The 22087-nt window shown below is 37.1% G+C and overlaps 1 protein-coding gene across 3 annotated transcripts in view; it reads left to right on the top strand.

Annotated features, from left to right (window-relative positions):
- Positions 1-22087, top strand: part of NEBL (nebulette) — a 116157-nt gene that overhangs the window by 45790 nt on the left and 48280 nt on the right. For all 3 annotated transcript variants that reach the window (XM_010367580.2, XM_010367582.2, XM_010367583.2), the window contains 7 exons: positions 186-293; positions 5296-5406; positions 10117-10227; positions 15367-15477; positions 19218-19328; positions 19495-19605; positions 21738-21842. In XM_010367580.2, coding sequence (XP_010365882.2) covers positions 186-293; positions 5296-5406; positions 10117-10227; positions 15367-15477; positions 19218-19328; positions 19495-19605; positions 21738-21842 — 768 coding nt within the window. The remainder of the gene's footprint in view (positions 1-185; positions 294-5295; positions 5407-10116; positions 10228-15366; positions 15478-19217; positions 19329-19494; positions 19606-21737; positions 21843-22087) is intronic.

Here is a 22087-nt window from a genome sequence, read left to right as displayed (position 1 = left end):
TTCTATTACCTGTTTACTTTCCTTGTATGTCATTAACCAAAGGGAACCCAGTAATCAACCTAAATGGGCAGAATAATATGATTTTAGAAGACAAGATGACTAATTTTGAACATATATTTTGTCTTACTTTGCTCTGTTTGTATAAGGGCTCTTGATTTATATATGCTTTTCTTTTTCCAATGAAGGTTAAATACAAAGAAGAATATGAGAAAAATAAGGGAAAGCCAATGCTTGAATTTGTTGAGACACCATCATATCATGCTTCAAAGGAGGCTCAAAAGATGCAAAGTGAAGTAAGTCAATTGGTTTGTTATTAATTGTTTAATGTAAATATGATGTTTTGTCATTTGAAAGGATACAGAATGTTCAGTGGGTCTAGAAGAAAGAGTGCTGCTCTGGGCAGTTTCAAGGACCTGCTTTCTAGACCCAGCCACCCTCTGCCTGGGATCTTGTCTAGGACATTGAGTTTATCTGGTCCTTAGCTTTTCTCATTGGTGAATATGGATCTTAAGCTAGATGAGCTTTTAAAGTTCCTTCAGTTCTAATTTTCTATGATTATATAACTGACACTTTCAGATGTTAATTTTACCTTTTGCCTTTCAGATGTTAATGTAAAACTATGATGAGTTCATAAAAACTAAAAACGAATAGCTGGTTGCTTTATTTGCCTGCCCCCGCCCCCCCCCCCTCCCCCCCCGCTTTTTTCCCAATGAAAATAGAACATTTAAAAAATACTACATGCTAGGTAATATGCTAAGAGTCTTATATATGTCAGCTCATTTAATCCTCCAAGTAATGATGCTAGCAAGGTGTTCTCTGTAGATTAAGAATGTGTCTACTGAAATTGTCTTAGATGAAATTATATATGCAGTAAATGTTAATGTTTTAGGACCTGGTCAAAATCATGAATGATTCCGTTTTCTCTTTAGTTTATGTTTTAGTTCATTTTGTGTTGCTATAACAGAATACCAAAGACCGGGCAATTTATAAAGAACAGAGATTAATTTCTTTCAGTTCTGGAGGCTGGGAAGTTCAAAATCCAAGAGTTCACATCTGTAAAGGGTCTTCTTGCTGCATCATCCCATGGCAGAAGGTGGAAAGACAGAGTGCTTGCACACTCCTTAGAGGTGGGGATGGGAAACTCATCCTTTTATCAGGATCCCACCCCCATGATAACAAAACCATTCCCATGATATCGGCATCAATCCATTCATGAGGCAGAGCCCTTATGGTCTAATCACCTCTTAGAGTTCCCACCTCCCAACACTGTTGCATTGGGGATTAAGTTTTCAACACATGAACTTTGTGGGGACACATTCAAAGCATAGCAACATATTTGATTGATTTTTTTTCAATAAACAATTAATAGTTTTTTCGGCTTACCTACTTTATTCCCAACCCAAGATTATGGTAAGTAACATCTCGATATTCCCCACACTTTTTTTTCTCTGTTCCAGTGAGACTTATTTGTGTATGTATGTGTGTGTGTTTTCCTTCCTACCTTTTCAGGATCAGACACACAAGGTTTTGTCTGCAGCCTATATCAAAGTTTTGTGGGTGCAGCTGGGTTCTTAATGCGAAGGGACAGAAATAGTGGATGCTGGTCTCAGTTCAATACAACCTTCATGCTAGGCATGCTCAATGAATAAGATCCTTCCTGTTGCCCAATAACAACATCAAAACAGGCAGAAATGATAACTTGTGGACAAAAAACTCTCAGGAATTTTCTAAGCATTACCCGTGCTATTTGTTGAAATGTTATAATTCATCTTCTTGGGGAAAAGGCATTCAGATATTACCATGGTTTATTGAATAGACAAAGTTGTTTAATTTCTTCTTCAAGCAAAAAGGAAAAAGAATTACTAGTATTTTTCATGTCTTATTCAGTGGTCTCCAATCTTTTTGGCAACAGGGACTGGTTTCATGGAAGACAATTTTTCCATGGATTGGCAAGTGGTGGTGATGGTGGAGGGGATTGTTTTAGGATGAAACTGTTCTATCTCAGATCATCAGGCTTTAGTTAGATTCTCATAAGGAGTGCACAACCTAGATCCCTCACATGCACAGTTCATAATAGGGTTTGCACTCCTATGAGAATCTAATGCCACCACTGATCTGACAGGAGGCAGAGCTCAGGCAGGAATGCTCTCTCACCCTCGCTCACCTCCTGCTGTGCGACCGGGTTGCTAACTGGCCATAGGTTGCTATTGGTCCATGGTCTAAGGACTGGGGACTCCTGTCTTACATCTTCTTAAGCCAATGAAGAAAAATCTGATAAAGAAATATCAAGTAACCATTTTGATTAAATTAGTTATTTGTTTTAAGTGAATTGATACTAGTGAGTTTGGTCAAAATTCAGAAACCCTACAAAAATTTACATTTAATGGAATAAATTTCCCTAGAATACCTTTTCTGCCTTCAGATAATAGTGTGTAAACGTGTATAAACTATATAAAGTATTTTATATATTCTTTTCATTGCTTTACTATCTTCTACTGCAGCAGTACTTTTTGCGTGGAGTAGAGCCACCCAATGAATGTCCCCATTTTGTAGAGATAATGTGGCCGTTGTCACTGACCCACAGCGCAGAAAAACGTTTCTACTTTCAGGAGCTGTCATAATGCTTTTGCTTAGTGGGTCTTCTGAAAGGTTAACCCCATTTCCCATTTAGAAAAAAAATGTGCAGTTTGCTGCCAGCACTGATTTAATTTTACATAAACAGGCTCTTTGAGGCTGAAGCAAATCAGACCTGATTTGCAATGTGAAAATAAAATATAAAAACTGTTCTTGGAGTTATTTCTAAACAGAACTTGTCTCTAATTCTAATGGAACAGACAGGTTTATAATGTTACATTAGGACTAGGGACAAGAGTATTCTTGAGGCAAAAGGGTAATGGGTTAAGACAATATGAAGTTGTTAACAAATTTTCACTGAAAGACACAGGGATCAAAAATCACTTTCCTTTTCTGAGGACATTTCTGACAGCATCAGTATTTCAGGCTGGTCCTCCTCTTCCAGTTCCCTCCCCTGCCCCTTTCCCTTTACCCCCTCCCCTCTTCTTTGATCCTCAGCCCTAGCAACATTCATGCTGAACACCTTTTTATCATTCTGGTTGCGCAGTTTCTTAACATCTTTTTTTCTACCGTGGATAACTTTCCTTTCACGGATAAATCCAGAAACTTGTAATTAATGATTAATATATTTGAATACTATGTTTCTGTAGTAGAAATGACAGTAATTTATGATTTGGGATTTTAGGGTAGTCTCTCTTTTCTTCACCCGACTTCTTCTCTCACTCTTGCCAAGTGAGACATGTTTTCCCTGGCATATATTCCCTTTAATTATAGTCATTGACTATTAGATTTTTTTAGGCTCAACCATCATTTCTTGAGGAGAATGAAATCTTTCAATAGAAAGTATCTTTGGACCCAATTCATATGCTAAAGTTTAGAAAAATAGCTAAAAATCTTAGACAAAGTTTGACGTGAAAACTGTTTTTAAATATAGGACCGATGAAGTAGGTGCAAAGAGAATCATCTTAGAGATGTTTTTTATTCCTAAGAGGTAGGTTTGACTACGAGTTTCTCGAGGAACTTCTTACAGGTAAAGTTAAGTATTTATGATCCAGGAAAAGCCACTGGTATCTTTGCTATGGCCTATAATTAAGTTTATCATGCTTTCTTCCAATGCCAGATATAGGTTTAATGTGTGTGTTTTCTGGAGGAAACCTTTAAATCTGGCTTTGAAAAGTTCGTTGTCTTATTTCACAAATACAGCTTTCTTCAAAAAGCATGCCCAAAAAGTTTTTTTTTTTTTCTAGCTATATATTTTGGCTACTTCTAGTCATAATTAACCTCCCTTAATGACTTACTTCCGTAAAATAACTTTTTTTTTCAGAAGCACTTTTTGAAGTGAAATAGCTGATGTAAATGAATGCATGAATGCATAGACATATTCCTATTTCACTATTTAAAGAGTCCTTTTTAGCCTGGAGATGCCCTAGATTCAGCCTGTTATTTCTACTAATTCCACATAAGGAAGAGGAAAGTTTCTAGTCATTGTTTTTGGTCATTGTATCTCAGTTCTTTAGTTCAGAATGTTCTCAATGCAACTGCTTATTTAGCTTTGCTAGACTTTCAGAACATCCTTTGTTTCTCTCCTTGTGGCTATATCCACATCGTTAGACTGCTGTGTGGAACACGTGTGCTAAGTGAGGAGACAGCATGTTTCTCTTATTCTCCTTCATGGTTTAGAGACATTATTTATTTATACAATTACCTATCTCTGTAATGAATAAATAATGAACCTGGAAATAGCTTCTCATTTTGCCTGAATAACAATTTCAGGCAGAATTTATTTATTTTTATCATTTCAGGGATGCAATTTGAACAAAATATTTGGCTGGTAAAATCTGGGTCCTTGTTTCCTAGATATTTCACATGGATGGATATTTTTGTTATTTATAGTTTATAGCTGTCTTTATAGTCATAAAGCATGCATTATCACTGATTTTTCAAATGTGTAGTTCAAATGTTAGAATTTAGAGAATCATAGCCAAAGAGTGGCAGAGTGTGTTAAAAGGGCTAGTGTGGTCTGAATCTAAGCCCCCCACTATCACCATCGTGTCCACCTTTCATTTCTTGTTGTGAACTCTCACTTAAAGGAGGAGTTCAGTTATAAGGTTCAAGATAAAATTCTCCTCACAGCACAACTTCATTCATATCGAACACCATAGATGGTAGAGAAATATTCTCAACTCCAAAATCATTAAAGGGAAACCCCCTCCCTAACCCTCAATCATCATTACATTTTAGAAGTGGTGTTTCCTGAATTTGCAAAAGTCTGATGAAGAAGGATGATGGGGACATGAACGTTAATGCTGCTTGGGTTTGATGGTGGTTTGAATGGCTTCCATGCCACCAGATTTTCCCCCAGTCAGTAGATCCACTCACCTTGGAGTAAACCAACTGGGGGATCCAGTCAAATAGCCAGTCTTGTTGGTTCTTCTCCGAAAAATGGGCTGATGTTAATCCTAGACTAGTAAGATGTTAGGAAACCTCACTCAGAATTTTCTGATTTACCAGAGGAAGAGGCCACTTAATAATTCTCCTTTGTTTGGTAGAATTCTTAAATTTATGATAAAGTTGAACTTATTTCCCTGTTGATAGGATGACCCTTATCTGGTAGAACTACCTAAGAAAACGTCATTTTTGTTTTGGGAACTCTTGTTCAAATCTCTTTTCAATGGTCACTGATATTTGCTAACTTTAAAATTATGTGGTCTTATTTAACAGAAAATTTACAAAGAGGATTTTGAGAAGGAGATTAAAGGAAGGTCATCACTGGATTTAGACAAGACTCCAGAATTTTTACATGTAAAGTACATCACCAACCTTCTGAGGGAGGTACGATCTTGGTGTTTACTATTATATATCACGAAGAAAAGTCAAGAAATAAGCCAGGAAATATTTAGCTAATTCTCTACTAATTCAGTGTTTGAGATATTAAGGTGTTACTCTTTTTTTCACTTTGATCTTCACTAATAAAATTTTGCATTTTCATTAAAAACAGGAGCGTATGTGTTAACATTTCCAATTAAAGTTGCGAGAAGAAATTGCCCAGATTTCCTGGGAAAACTTGAAAAACAGCCTGGTTTTTTTGTTTTGGTTGTAGCTCAGAAGCTCTATAAATAGTTTTATAGTTTTATAGCAGGTTTTAAAAAGATGTTTTGAATATGGGTGGAGAGAGCTTGGTTCTTTCAAATTTAGTTATTATAAAAACATTTTAGAACCAGCTTTTCCTGTCACTTTCCTGCAGCAAATGTCTCTAAAGGAAGGAGGAAAAAGACCAGAGTTCTCTCCCTCTCTTGACATTTGATATCAGAAATAAGATGCTCACATGTGAAGGTCTGGATAAATGCTACATTACTTATAAGTAGTTGGTGTTCTAAGTATGGAAGAATAATATATTTAACATGTAGAACAGAGGAACTCATGTCCACTTTTTATTTTATTCTCTGCAAAAATTTCTCCAAAAATGTAATGGTGCACTTTTTGCTCATAAGTAATATATTAAATTTTCTTAACATTAAGACCTTAAAAATATCATGTCTGTAGTCCACCCCTTTAAAAGCTAGTTTTTCTTTGTTTTTAAGTGGCCAAAAAGTAGCTCATAGATTTTCCAAATCTGCTTACATGCTCTTTATATTAAGGGAAAGTGTTCCCTAAGTATAAATGTAGTTTATAATGTAATATATGTATATATTATACACAATATAATAATGTATATTATGTGACATGTAAGTGGAATATATATTACATATATATATGAAATTTCATTTCATTTTGAATTTTTGAACTGAGGAAACTATTCCTGAAGGAAATCTCTTAGACGAGTGAAATAAATTTGAGATTAATTACCTATAGGAAGGAGCACATCATCATGAACTTCTTTTTTTTTTTTTTTTTTTTTTTTTTGAGACAGAGTCTTGCTCTGCTGCCCAGGCTGGAGTGCAGTGGCCGGATCTCAGCTCACTGCAAGCTCCGCCTCCTGGGTTTACGCCATTCTCCTGCCTCAGCCTCCCGAGTAGCTGGGACTACAGGCGCCCGCCTCGTCGCCTGGCTAGTTTTTTGTATTTTTAAGTAGAGACAGGGTTTCACCGTATTAGCCAGGATGGTCTCGATCTCCTGACCTCGTGATCCGCCCATCTCGGCCTCCCAAAGTGCTGGGATTACAGGCTTGAGCCACCGCGCCCGGCCCATGAACTTCTTTAATAAGCAAATGCTGACTGGCCGTACCGTTTAACTGGTTTTAGAAATTTAATGTGAGTCAGTGTTGTAATATATATTGTGCTAAAATAGACATGTAATTTTTTTAGAGTTCTCCTGCTACACTATCTTTTCTCACTTCTAGTTCCTAATAAAAATTTTTGAAGTTGAAGGTTAAGCAAATGGCAACTTCCTAGAGAGTAGAGCTAGGACACAGTGGCAGGAGGAGAGGATCGGGAGAGGTTGGTTAGCAGATACAAAGGAATGAGCTCCGGTGTTCTGCAGCACCACAAGGTGCATATGGTTAACTATAATTGAATGGATATTTTTGATAAGCTAGAAGAGAGGATTTTGAGTGTTCACAACACAAAGAAATGATACATGTTTGAGGTGATGGATATGCTAATTACCCTGATTGGATCATTATATGTTGTGTACGCATATTAAAATATCACTCTGTATCCCATAAATATGTACAATTATGTGTCAACTAAAAATAAAAGGGAAGAAAAAAAGAGAAATAGTTGACCATAAGGCTTTTAAAAAGAAAAAAGTTTAATAATAATTTTTAAAACAATTTCAAATAATGGCAACTTCCTACTACTGTTGTCTTCCATTTAAAAATACGCTATTTATGTGAACTTTTTTAAAGGAGAATCTTTTTGTATCACTTATGTACAAAAGGCAATGTAAAGTCTATTTTGAGATTCGTAAATGACTTTACTATGTGCCATTGCCTTTTTCTTTTATTCCTGTTTTGGAGTGAGTCTTAATGTATTAATTCAGAATACATGCATCAGGGTAGGAAAAGGCTCAGAACACTATATTCTATTGGTCTGTTCAGGCTGCTGTAACAAAATACCACAGATTGAGTGACTTAACCAACAGACTTTCCTCAAAGTTCTGGAGGCTGGTAAGTCCAAGATCAAGGTGCTGGCAGATGTGATTCTTAGTGAGGGCCCTCTTCCCGGCTTGCAGACAGACACCTTTGTGCTGTGACTTCAGTAGAGGGATAGAACTGTGGTCTTTTTCCTCCTTCCTTTAGAGACATTAATCTTATCAAGGGAGTCCCACTCTCACAATCCCATCTAACCCTAATCACCTTCCAAAGGTCCCACCTTCAAGTACGGTCACACTGGGGGCTAGGGCTTCAACATATGTATTTTGGTGGAGAGAAACATTTAGTTCATAATGACTATGATGCCAGGTGAAATAAGGCAGGCACTGAAAGACAAATCCTGCATATTCTCACTTTTATGTGAAATATAAAACACTTGAACTCTTAGAAGCAGAAAGTAGAGTGGTGGTTACAGAGGCTGGAGGGTGGGAGGAATGGGTAGGTGATAGTCAAAGAGTTCAAAATCTCTAAATGGGAGGAATAATTTTTTTGAGATCTAGTGCACATTGTGGTGAAGATAGTATATAGTGCACTTCAAAATTGCTGAGAGAGTAAACTTCAAATGTTCTCACCACAAAAAGTAAATATTTGAGGTAATGGATATATTATTTAGATTGATTTAATTATTCCACATTGTATTCGTAAATTATGACATAATTTTGTACCCCATAAATATATACAACCATAAATTGTCAAGTTCCAATAAGAATTTTTTAAAAATTAAAAAATTAAGTTAAAAAATAGTTATAGCCTGTCTAATTTGAAAAAGAGGACTTTCGGTGACTTAATTAAATTATTACTTCCCTTTCTAAGTATAAGCATTTAGCTTCAAATGAACTTTGCGTTTTTTACTCTGTGGTTTTTACATTGACATTGCATTTAGAGTGTTCAAAGTATCATTTTATACTTCATTTCCTTTGATTCCCCCCATTGCCCGTTGACATTAGTAGAACAAGTATTTTTATTTTCATTTCACCATTGTGGAAATCAAGGTTGAGTTACTTAAAAGTCCTCCCGAAGGTCACACCACCAAATAAATGAAAGAGGTCTGACTTTCACCTGGGTCATTCGACTCAGATCATTCCAGAATTATAAAACAGCCCATTCCAATGTCTAGTAAGCTATTAGTTGAGCAGAGGACAGGCTAATTTAATTATATTGGACGAAGGGAAAGTAACATGAAATGAACCCTAGAATCTTTCATCTGGCAAGTTAATCATAAATGCAACTTAGTTGAATAGGAATAAGATATATATGATTTTCATATGCAATTAAGTAAGAAAACAAGCAACTCATTAGCAGAGAAAAATAAGTTGTATGTAAGTATTCATAGAAGGCATTTGGATCTACTTAAAATATGAGATTCAAATGGGTGAAATTCAAATTATTATTAATTTGTAGAAAATGTTTTGGTTTTACAACTCTTTAAATTGCATGGAGATAGCCTTCCAAAAGCAAAGCCAGGAGAGAAGATAACAGAACAAAGAGAAGAAGGAAGAGAGACATCATGTAAATTCCAACTTGACAGTAACTCAGTCTTTGGATTTTCTATTCCATGAGTGAATGCATCTCCTTTGTTGTCTACACTAGTTTGAGTTGGGTTTCTGTCATTTGCAACCTGAGTCACCATCACCACCATCATCACTATAATGATAATAATAATAATCATCATCATCATCATCATCATCATGTTGAGCCATAAATGCCATCATCTATGCAGATTTCATTATCTATGGATGATTCCATTCATCATCATGAATGTGAGTCACAGATTCCATCAGAGATAGTAAAGGGGGCCTTGAAATATTCTGAGACTTGTAGAAGGGTGTAAATACCTAAGGTAATTGTGATGGATAGTGCTTGAAGTATCTGCTTTCAACTACCTTATATCAGCTTGTGGTGAGCCCAAGTAATTGAAACTCCTGATAGCTTATTAGACATTGGAATGGGCTGCTTATAATTTTGGAATGACCTGAGTCTAATGAAAGTGGTTTCTGCTCACTTTTTAAACTTTTTAAAAAAACTTTGGCTACATCAGTCCTTTTGATTTTGTAATTTTCCATTCTTTTGCAATCATGTTCTTTTTTGGTAATTCATGTTTTATAGACAACTTTCAAAAATACTTTAAATAATTAATAAGGAACATGTGTTCTTAAGATCTTCCTCACCATTGAAAGAGAAGATGTCTTTTTAAAAAATCCACTATGATACCAAAACATGTTGAGAGAAAGTATGAAAAGGAAAAGGCTGAAAATATTGGAAGCCACTCTGAACTTGGTAGAGGGGAAAATGAAGTGTCTGTAGGAAAAAAGCACGAATACTTAGCTGTCTGATTCATTCCTTCCTAGTAATATTTTCTCATTTCTGTGATCTCTAAAAAACATGTGGAATAGCACACTGACTAAAGTGATTCCTGCTAAGTTTTGAACTGTGATATTCTTGTTTTATAGAAAGAATATAAAAAAGATTTGGAAAATGAAATAAAAGGGAAAGGAATGGAACTTAATTCAGAAGTTCTTGACATCCAAAGAGCAAAGCGAGCCTCTGAAATGGCGAGTGAGGTGAGTGTTTATTTAACACCTTAGATGAATATGTTTTTTGCTGGTTTTCTTATCTGACAGTCTTTCTGAAAGGTTCTATACATCCACAACTTTTATATGTAAGTGATTGTAAACAGCTATATCCTGTAGTCTTTTCCTGGACTACTAATTTTTTTTAAAAAAATGATGCTCATAATCCCCTTTCTATGTGATGTGAGAAAAATGGCCATTTCCCCATTTTGGAGAAAATCCATGTAATAAACTAAAATAGTTTAATGAGATTTAACTTCCTCTTTTAAGCAGGTAAAAGGCAGATGATTGGGAAGGTGTATTATTATGGTCCATCAGTAACTGCAGGTAGAAAGTTCACTTGCTTTCCTGCACATAACCCAACTGACTCTCCCAGTTTTGCCCTGGGCTGCTGAATGAACTTATTCAGCCTCTTTATCAAATTAAAGTAGTTTCTGCTCACTTTTCATGCACTTTATAAGGAGAACTGAAACATCTCTGAAGTGTTTTCAGTGCTGTAATCCTTGTATTATCTCATTACTTTGGGTCATAAAGTGTCACTGTGCTTTTAACAGACTTTAGCTGAATTTAGCAGTGAAAGAGCTTAAAGACTTGTTCCCATATTTTGAAAATCTGATGATAATGAGGATGATGATAATGATGATGGTGGTGATGGTGACTCTTAGGTTGCAAATGACAGAAACCCAACTCAAACTAGGGTGGGCAGCAAAGGAGATGCATTTACTCATGGAATAGAAAATCCAAAGATTGAATTACTGTCATGTTGGGATTCACATGATGTCTCTCTTCCTTCATCTCTTGGTTCTGTTATCTTCTCTATTGGCTTTGCTTCTGGAATGCTGTCTCTGTGCAATGAAACATCTTAATAACAGGATAACTCATATCTATGGCCAGTAATCCCAGTGGGAAGTGAACATCCCTTTTTGTAGTTCTAATTAAAGTCTTAGGTTTCAATCTCCTTGGATTAATCGCTATCCTGTGCTCACACCTGGCCTAATCATTGTGCCTGGGGTTGGGGGAGTAGAATGTGCTGATTATCCTCTCACCCATTCATTGAGGTAGTTTAACAGTGTCTTATATAAAACATTATAAATGTTTATGTGTTTAAAACACCACCTTAATCTCGGCTATATTCACGTTCTTTAAATAAAGGAAACATTTAAAAGGCACTTTAGTAGAATTAAAAATGTATGTTGGGAGTAGGGAGGTGATGGAAATCAATCCTTCCCAAGGGTATGGATTGAGAGAACTTAGATGTCATTTCCCAAAAGGAAACCATGGAGCTTGTTGCCAGAAGAAGGAGGAATGGATGCTGGTCAGCCATAAACAACATGTGCCCCTGGTGAGGTCTGTGGCTAACATTGTCATCACATTATCCCTACATTAGTCATTTTCTGCAAATTCTTCTGTTGCCATGACATGTCCAATCCACATGCAGAGATTATCTTGTAATTACTTGTCAGTAGCACATGTAAAAGTTATTTTATTCTCTTGATGGCAAAGTACAGACGGATGCAGTTGAATGGCAGGATGGTGGCAGGAGCAGCATTAGTTGGCCTTATTAGGAGAAGGAAGGACTGGCCTAGGAGAAAAAGAGTGGAAAACTGAAAGGAAGTGTCAGGTGTTGATCATCTCCTTTGTGCTGAGCGCTGTGCTATGCACTCTGATTGATCCTCACAATGGATCCTCCATGGAGGTACAGACATACTGTGGAGATACTATGGGTTTGGTTCCAGACCACCCTAATAAAGCAAATATCACAATAAAGTGATTCGCACAAACTTTTTGATTTCTTAATATGTATACATGTTATGTTTATACCATACTGTAGTCTAAGAAGTATGCAGTAGCCTTATGTTCAAAATACATCTATATCTTAATTTGAAGTACTTTATTGATAAAAGTGCTAATGATCATCTGATCCTTCAGCAAGTGGTAATCTTTTTGCTGGTGGAGGGTCTTGTCTCTATGTAGATGGCTGCCGACTGATCAGGATGGTGGCTACTGAAGGTTAGGGTAAATGTGGCCATTCCTTAAAATAAGATGACAATGAAGTTTGCCACATTAATTGCCTCTTCCTCTCATGAAAGATTTCTCTGTAGCATGTGATGCTGTTGATATGTTTTACCCACAGTAGAACTTTCAAGATTAGAGACCATCCTCTCAAACCCATTGCTGCTTTAATGACAAAGTTTTTGTAATATCATAAATCTTTTGTTGTTATTTCAACAGTGATCACAGCATCTTCACAAGGATTTAATCTTAAGAAACCACATTCTTTGCTTGTCCATCGGAAGCAACTCCTTATCCATTCAAGTTTGATTATGAGACGGCAGCAATTCAGTCACATTTTCAAGTTCCACTTCTAATTCTAGTTCTCTTGCTATTTCCACTGCATCTGCATTTGCTTCTTCCACTGAGGTCTTGAACCATTCAAAGTTATCCATGAGAGTTGAAGTCACCTTCTTCCAAACTTCTATTAATGTTGATATTTTGTACTTCTCTCATGAATCAATAATGTTCTTAATGGCATGTAGAACGGAGAATCTTTTTCAGAAGGTTTTCAATTTACTTTGCCCAGATTCATCATAGGAATCACAATCTATGACAGGTAAAACCCTATGAAATGTATTTCTTAAATAATAAGCCTTGAAAGTAAAAATTTTCCTTGATCCATGGGCTGCAGAATGGATGTTGTATAGCAGGCATGAAAACATGAATATCCTTATACATTTCTATCAGAGCTCTTTGGTGACCAGGTGCATTGTAACTGAACGTTAATATTTTCAAAGGAATCTTTCTTTTCTGAACATTAGGTCTTGGCAGTGGGCTTCAAATATTCAGTAAACAATACTTTAAAAAAATGTGCTGTCATCCAGGCTTTGTTATTCCATTTATAAAGCACAGGCAGAGTAGATTTAGCATAATTCTTAAAGACCCTAGGATTTCCAGAATGGTAAACGAGCATTGGCTTCAATTTAAAGTCACCAGCTGCATTAGCCCTTAAGAAGAGTCAGCTTGTCATTTGAAGAATTGAAGCAGACATTGACTTCTCCTCACTAGCTATGGAAGTCCTAGATGCCATCTTTTTCCAATAGAAGGCTGTTTTGTCTGCATCGAAAATCTGTTGTCTAGTGTAGCTACGTTCATCAAGTGTCTTAGCTAGATCTTCTGGGTGACTTGCTGTGGCTTCTGCATCAGCCCTTGCTGCTTCACTTTGCACTTTTGTATGATGGAGATGGCTTCTTTCCTTAAACCTCATGAACCAACCTCTGCTAGCTTCCAACTTTTCCTCTGCAGCTTCTTCACCTCTCTCAGCCTTCACAGAAATGAGGGTTAGGGCCTTGTTCTGGATTAGGTTTGGTTTAAGGGAATGTTGTTTCTGGAATGTTGTGTCTGGTTTGATCTATTCAGACCACTAAAACGTTCTCTATATCAGCAATAGGGTTGTTTCACATTCTTATAATTCATGTGTTCACTGGGGTAGCACTGTTAATTTCCTTCAAGAACTTTTCCTTGGCATTCACAACTCGAATAAGTGTTTGGTACAAGAGTCCTAGCTTTGGGCCTTTGTTGGCTTTTGACATCCCTTCCTCGTTAAGCTCAATCATTTCTAGCATTTGATTTAAAGTACGTCTCTTCTTTTTACTTGAACATCTAGGGGCCATTGTAGGGTTACTAATCAGTCCAATTTCAATATTGTTGTCACTTAAGGAATAGGGAAGCCCAAAGGGAGGGAAAAAGATAGAGGAATGGCTAATCAGTGGAGCAGTCAGAACACACATAACATTTCTCAATTAAGTTCACTGACTTATAGGGGTGCATTTGGTGGCATCTCCCAACAATTACAATACTGTTGCAGGATTTCTCCTTAGTTCAGCTAAAGACAGGGTCCTTGTCCCATGGCCATGAAAGTTTAGGCTTGCAGACAGTTTGAAGGGTGAGTAAAGCAGAGTTTTATTGGGTGTAAAGGAAGAAAAGGGGGAAACAGGGACTCTCTGCAAGGCCAGAGTCCCTGCTAGAGTGCTTTCCACCTCGCAGTTTGGATCCCAGGTTCCACACAGGAAGAAGAGGGACCAGGCTCCTCCCTGTTGCAAACGGCCTGAATTTCTCTGGCTCCACCCCAGTGCACACTCTTTCCAGTGTTCAGGCCAGTTGGAGTTTTGGTAGTGACCCCCTCCTATCTGTCTGTCTCAATAGTGACATTAAAGATCACTGATTGGCCAGGCGTGGTGGCTCACACACCTGTAATCCCAGCACTTTGGGAAGCCGAGGTGGGTGGATCACCTGAGGTCAGGAGTTCATGACCAGCCTGGCCAACGTGGTGAAACCTGGTCTCTAATAAAAATACAAAAATTAGCTGGATGCGGTGGCACACGCATGTAGTCCCAGCTACTCGGGAGGCTGAGGCTGGAGAATCACTTGAACCCAGCAGGCTCAGGTTGCAGTGAGCCAAGATCATTCCACGGCACTCCAGCCTGGGCGAAAGAGCAAGACTCTGTCAAAAAAAAAAATCACTGATCACAAACCACCATAACAGTTTGAAATACTGTATTACCAAAATGTGACACAGAGACACCATGTAAGCACATACTGTTGGAAAAATAGCACCGATAGACTTGCTTGGCAAGCAGGGTTGCCACAAACCTTCAGTTTGTAAAAAATGCAATATCTGCAAAGCACAATAAAGTAAAGCACAATAAAAATGAGCTATGCCTGCATTACTGGCCTTCATTTTGCAGATGAGTAAACTGGAAAAGTTGAGCATTCTCAGTGTCACACAGCTGGTGAGTGCTGTGGCCTCCCAAGTTCATCTGTTCTGTATAACATCAGCTCATTTACATCCACCTCCCTATCCTCCAACCCTAAAGACAATTGTCAGTGAAGATTTTCACGTGGCAGTTGCCCTGTATACTAAACATCTTTGGAGCTTTGCATGCACTTCTTCAGTGAGAACAAGATTATTGTTCTAAGCAGTTCAGAAGATTTAGTTGTGAGTGATCATTCGTAGTACTCAAGGAGCTTTGTTACCTTTTTTGTAAAATATGTTTAACTATTTTTTTGGTATCATTGACTGCAGATGCATGTTTGCCCACTGAGTGTTTGAGTGTTGTAACATGTCTTTTGCAGAAAGAATACAAGAAAGACCTGGAGTCAATAATTAAAGGGAAAGGAATGCAAGCTGGCCCTGACACCCTTGAAATGCAGCATGCCAAGAAGGCTGCAGAGATCGCGAGTGAGGTTAGTAGGGTGCGTGATGCAGGCCTTAAGACTCATATTGTGGAACCTAGCAAATCATTAGCAACTTGATTACTATATGGAATTTCTCAAAGCGTTGTGGCTGGTTTAACAGTTTGGAATGGAGACTATTCCACAGCATTATGCCTGTTTGAAAATGTACAGTTTTTGCTTTGCTCACATCCTTCCAATATATCAAAAAAAGGTTGGTGGAAGGCATTTTAATTGAATACACACACACGCACACATGCACTCCCCTGCACACCTTACTTCAGAATACAACATATTTAATGGTAATCTGGGCTATGATAAATGTTTTCATGGTATTTTTTAATGGATCACCTGCTGCTCGGCATATCTGTATTTCCAAATTTCTGAGCAGAACTTCATATTTGGATGCTTAACGTGAGTACAATAGTCATTTCTGTCTGATTGCATGTTCTTAAAATAGCCATTGTTGACATAATCAGCATGCATGAAATTTCTACATAGCATTTTGAGTAGAGGTCTGATATAACCTGATTGACCATGTTCATTCATCTAATACCATTTTTCTCTTCATGGGATACAGGATATTGATTTAGAAGTTTTGTCTTAAATTCTGTAACAGGATGGATATCAATCACAAGGTTGTAGGAGTCAGACCATATGCATATATTTCAAAGAAAATACCCTAGAACTTTCTCTACACCTCTTGAACTTCCCCACAAAAATCTGAGAATATAAAAGGATCGCTGGAGTAAAGATTTGGATTGTGATGATTTTATAAAAGTGTATGTGAAGAAAAAATTGGGGTGCAGGTGAATGGGTCCTGCTCACTTATCTCAAGACTGGTTAGGTGGGGGCTTCAGCTGTTGTGTGACCTTTGCACTTAGGAAGAGCTGACTGAGGACTGACACCTTACAGGAAATCTGGAAGGCTAGAAGTAGCTGCTTAGCTGCTAGGGAAGTTACTGTTGTTTTGAAAATGACTGACATCCCCAGGGTTAGACACTGGCCAGGGAAATGGGATTGCCATGATTGAATAAGACAAAGGAAGTGGAGATGGTATAGGTTTCCTGATCAATAAGTGTTCCATTTTGAAGTGGTGGCCGGGGTGGACGGCCAGGAGCGTGAGGAACAGGGACTTTCCCACTTCTGTTCTCCTCCCGAGAGATAGTCATTGTTATAAGTTTGTTATGGAACCTTCCAAATCTGTTTTGTGTTTATATAGATAAATATATACTTGTACACACAAAGACTTAAAAAAATCTTAAATGGGGTCATACTCCATTTAAGTGTTTGATTGTTTTCTCACTTTATATTATGGATTCTTTTTCTGTGTTCCTTCATATAGGTCTACCTCATTCTTATAGAAAAATTAAGTGTTCTATAACATGAATGTGAATATGTGACCCTTTATCTTTTGTTGTCTACAAGGGAAGTGTATAATGGGATCTCAACATTACAGGCCAAAACTAGAATCCTTAATTTTCCCCTAGGTTAGCTTTCCTCCATCTGCTTCCCAGCAAATGGCACCAACCAAAGCATAGAAATCACTTTGATTCCTGTCATCGGCATGCTTTGTTGATGTCACCCCCATAGTAGCGGTCTAAATCCATCTCTTTCTCGCCACCGTAGTCCAAGCTACCATCTCTATCCTCTAGATCATTGCCATAGCTTCCTAACTAGAATTCTGCTATTATTGCCTTCCTAGTAGACATTCTCAACCCAGCAGAAGACTCCTTGAGGGAATTAAATGAAATTTTGTTACTCTCCTCATGTGCAATTATTTAGTGGTTTCCAGTCACATCCAGTGTAAATTGATTCATCTGGCTCTGGTAAAGTCTCCACTCTCAGGCTGAGAGTCTTAGTCAATAAAAACCCCCCAAATAATAATAATAAAAATCTAATTATAATCATAGTCATGTCCCATTTTACTTAAATGATAGGCTCAGATCCTTTTCAACCAATGTTTGGGACTTTGCCAGAGTTTGTTTTTAATATCGAAAGTTTATTTTTCAAATAAAGTCAATGGATCATATTGTAACACAAATGACCCTCAATAGTCAAGCCTTCCCATATCTCTGGGCTTGACCATGTGACTTTCTTTAGCCAATGAGACATCAGCAAATGTGACTCAGACAGAGGCTATAAACACACTTCTGCATTAGGGTTTGCCCTCTTTGAACACAGATGCTGCCATGTTGTTGTTTTAAACCTTCTAAGTTTTGGGGTGTTTTGTTATGCAGACAACAAATAACTGATGCCAAGGGTGTCTAATGTAGTCTGTGTGCTTTAGAACACATTTACATTTGAAAGTTCATATTGGAAAATTGTTACATCCTTCTACCATTGGACCTTCGTGGCTGTCTGCTATCAGTGCTTCAGTTTCATCATATTTGTTGGCCTTCAAATGAAACATTTTGTTGTGGGGCTTTAAACAGGCTGAAACAGAGTGCTTTTCATAGACATAGTAATAATTGAATATTATTGTTTTGAAAGTTAAACATAATTATGTAAACTTTTATTTAGAAAAGTGATACTAGGAGTGTAAGTCAGTAAAAACAGGAAGGATTATGAGTGGAAGACAGGAGAAAAATACTCCAAGATTGAGACTTTTGTTTACCACTTATCTAAATTTGACGATCTACTAATAAGCAAACCAACATTTACTTTGCAGCAGAGAATCTACAAATCTGGAGTGTGTCAGCATAATAAGAAATAATTGTTTTAAAACAAATTTAATTGGCTATAGTTAATAGATTTTTTTAAATAACATTTTTCTTTGAAGAATAATATACATATAGAAAATGCAAATTTACATATGTACAGCGTGTTGAATTTTATAATCAGTTTTTAAATGTGACATAAGTCCCTAAAGACATGTGTGTCTGTGCAATTATGACTATCTTGTAAGCAATAGGTAATCCAATTCCAACTGGCTTAAAAAAAAAACACAGATAACTTATTTGTTGTTCTTATGATTGAACTGTAGAGAAATTTCTAGGCATGGCTTGATCTAGGACTCAAATAATGAGATTTGGTTTCAGCTTTCAGTTCTTAGGTAGACATTCTTGTTTGCAAAGAGGCTTCCAGCACCTCTTATGTGGAAAAAAAGATACATGCATCCTGGAACCAATTCTGCAGTGTGGGTGATGGGGTATAATGATTTAAGTCCAGCAGAGCCCAGAGACTTGGGCCAGTTTCTGGATGGTTTAGGAGGGGAAGCATTGAGTTGTCTAGTGGCAAATCAGAGAGCCAGTGAAGGGAGTAATGATTTATTTAAGCCCAGCAGAGTCCAGAGATTTGAGCCAGTCTCACTCAAGCTGGATGGTTTAGGAGTGGGAGCATTGAGTTGTCCAGTGGCAAGCTAGGGAGCCAATGAAGGGAAAAGAAGGGGTGGATTCCAGAGAAAAAACCAACACGTATTCACTACAGAATGAAAAACAGCAAGCTGTATATGACCCAATAATATATCAAGTTTATCATAATGAAATGTTAAATTTTCCCCTTGGCTAGCTCTGTTTTTCTTCTTCTTAATTCAGATTAGCAGGAAAAAAGTCTTCTGATTACTGGTGAGTAAGTTATACTAAGTCATAGTCCTACCACAAGTAAAAACTCTTTCTTCTTCTATAGAAATAAAAGAAATAAGGATTCAACTTCGTTCCAAAAGACATGGTCTTGATGTCAAATAACATCTCGAGGTTTGAGTAGTTTTTCAAATGATTGGAGAGCACTAACTGTGTGTTTCATTTTCTGCAGAAAGACTATAAAAGAGATCTGGAGACTGAAATTAAAGGGAAAGGGATGCAGGTGAGCATGGAAACTCTTGATGTCCAGAGAGCTAAGAAAGCATCGGAGATGGCCAGCCAGGTAAGACAACAGTGAGATACAAAGTTTAAAATAAATGCCGTGAATCATAGCTAGAAAGAGCATAAGTGTTCTTTCCACATGGGTGGCTTTGAGATTCAAACACGTAAATGTCAACATTGCTATTAAAGCTTAAGCAAAGTTCTAAGATCATTTTCTGTTCTTTTAGAAACAATACAAGAAGGACTTAGAAAATGAAATTAAAGGGAGAGGAATGCAAGTGAGCATGGATATCCCAGATATCCTTCGAGCCAAGAGGACATCTGAAATCTATAGCCAGGTTGGTCAAGAATGAAGATGCTCAGAATTGTGTGTTCCAATGTCATGTTGCCACGTGCTTTGTATGTCCCTATGAATGATATCTTTCTGAGGGTATTGCATTCAGAGTTAGTATACTCTTTCACTGAGAAACCATTGGCCAAACTTGATTAACCTTACTAATGAATAGGACAACTGTCATAGATTCAATGCAACAGACATTATGGAGAGCTACAGCCTCTCTGTCGGGGCTCCTTGTTTTGAGTCCAAGGACATTAAAACTTTTTTTTTTTTTTTAATTTTAGAGATGGAGGTCTCACTCTTTCACCCAGGCTGGAATGCAGTGGCACCATCGTAGCTTGCTGTAACCTCAAACTCCTGGGCTCAAGCTTATTTTCCTGCCTCAGTGGGCATGAACCGTTGTGCCCAGCCTAAGGATATTTTAACCTTTTCTTTCTTTTTTTCTTTTTTGACCCTATTGGACACTTGGCTGAAATGCTTTTGCTTATACCACAGAAAAATAAATTACAAACTATTTGTCTTTTAACCATTTCATAATGAATATTATTATTAAAATAGTTCCAAATAAAACTAACAGTGACAAAAGCTGCACAAAGTACAAGGTGAAGTTTAGTGTTGGGTAAAAATAGAGGGAACAGTGAAGTTTTCTTGGTAAAATTTAGATTTGTCAAATATACTTGTCCCATATTCTGTAAACAAAGCTGGATGTGGGAGAAGTAATGACCACAAAAAATATTTATGGAAGAAGAATTTATTTATAAAATCTGACTTGGGCAAAAACATTCATTAGCAAATAGTATCTTTGCTGTAACATTTACTAAAATAAATGACTCCCAATGGAAAAAAAAATAATAGAAGGAATGAAAAAAATGAAATGGTTATATAAAATTGACCATAGAATTTAATTTGATTAATGGAGTTTATGCAGGAAGGAATGTGTAACAACATTTGGCGAAATTTGTTAAAATTCTGATTAAGACATAAGCAAGGACATTAACCATCCACTAGTTCAAAAGGGTAGTATCAAGATGGCAGAGTCAAATGTCAGAGGACTTGTGTGCCTGTCAGCCTCTGCAGGCAACACAGCCACTGGGATGGTCCTGAAGTGTGTGTTCTTCTGTTCTCGGTGTCCGTGAACTTGGAGACATTGGCTCTGGCCATATTAGCTGAACTAAAATCCTAGTTCAATACATTAAACAGGCAAATGGACATTTGAGTCAGTGGAGAAGAGTTACTTACTGTCTCAAGAATGCCAAACTCATTCCTTCAGTCGGTAAATACCTCCTGAGCACCCATTTGCATGCAAAACCAGACATGACTTTGCCCTTGGAAAGCTACAGACAAATCTAATAATCATGTAAATATAGTGTTACAACCATGATAGATACACCTGAAAGGAAAAGTATTGAGAGTGAAGGTGCCTGAGCTGTCAGATTTCCTGCCCTAACTTAATAGCATAGATTTTTTTTTTTTTTTTTTAGTGTGACGTGAGAATATAATTTTAAGGGATTTTAATCACTGAAATACAATGGGGATACTTAAGAGTGTGTAATGAAGCCTGGTGCATTTCGACATGAAAAGTAGTTACCTTTCTTAATAAGCAGTAGTTTGCCAGAATAGTTAACTTCACTGATTTTGGAATCAGAGAGCCTGGTTTTAAGTTGCAGCTCTGATACTTACTATCTAGTACCTCAGTTTCTCCATCTGTAAGATGGAAATAATAATAGTGTCTGCTTGTCAGGTTGATTAAATGAGTTAATGTGTGTGAAGTGCTTAGAACAATACCCATTACATAGTAAGTAAATGTAAGTGCTGGTCCTAGGATAAGATACTGCCTGGGTTGTATTAGAACTCATAGTAGCTCGTTTAGTGGAGAGAAAATTAAGATTTTAATCTCAACTTCAAAATACTGGTAACTTCCCTTAATCAAATCTATTTTCACCTGAAGTAGGACACAAAGCATAAATCTAGAAGCCATGTGGTATGGTAGAGATTGAAGAATGGTATCATTCCCTCTCTCTCTCTCTCTCTCTTTCTCTCTCTCTCCCCCTCCACCTCCCTTCCTGCCTCCCTCCCTCTCACATGTGCGCGCACACACAGTTTCAGATTTATATTAACTGTTTTTATTTTTAGAGAAAGTATAAAGATGAAGCAGAGAAGATGCTTTCTAACTATTCTACCATAGCAGATACTCCTGAAATTCAGAGAATTAAGACAACTCAACAAAACATTAGTGCGGTGAGTAGCCATTATTTCTTTTCAGTTGACACCTTGAAATTTTGTTTTGTAAGAAATGGTCTTTTTTCCTCATTGTCTGGTGTCTTCTGCTGTCTTACTTGAATTTTCTGTCAAGTGTATTATCTTTATTTCTTTAAAATAATAAGAATACTGATAATTTTTACAAATTATCAATTTTCATGTTTTTTTGGAATTACAAATTCAAATTTCCCTCTTTGGTACAAATGACAGTTAACTAAATTTTA

This window comes from Rhinopithecus roxellana, chromosome 11 (genome assembly GCF_007565055.1).
Source record: "Rhinopithecus roxellana isolate Shanxi Qingling chromosome 11, ASM756505v1, whole genome shotgun sequence".
Lineage (NCBI taxonomy): Eukaryota > Metazoa > Chordata > Mammalia > Primates > Cercopithecidae > Rhinopithecus > Rhinopithecus roxellana.
This window is presented reverse-complemented; position numbering and strand designations above follow the sequence as displayed.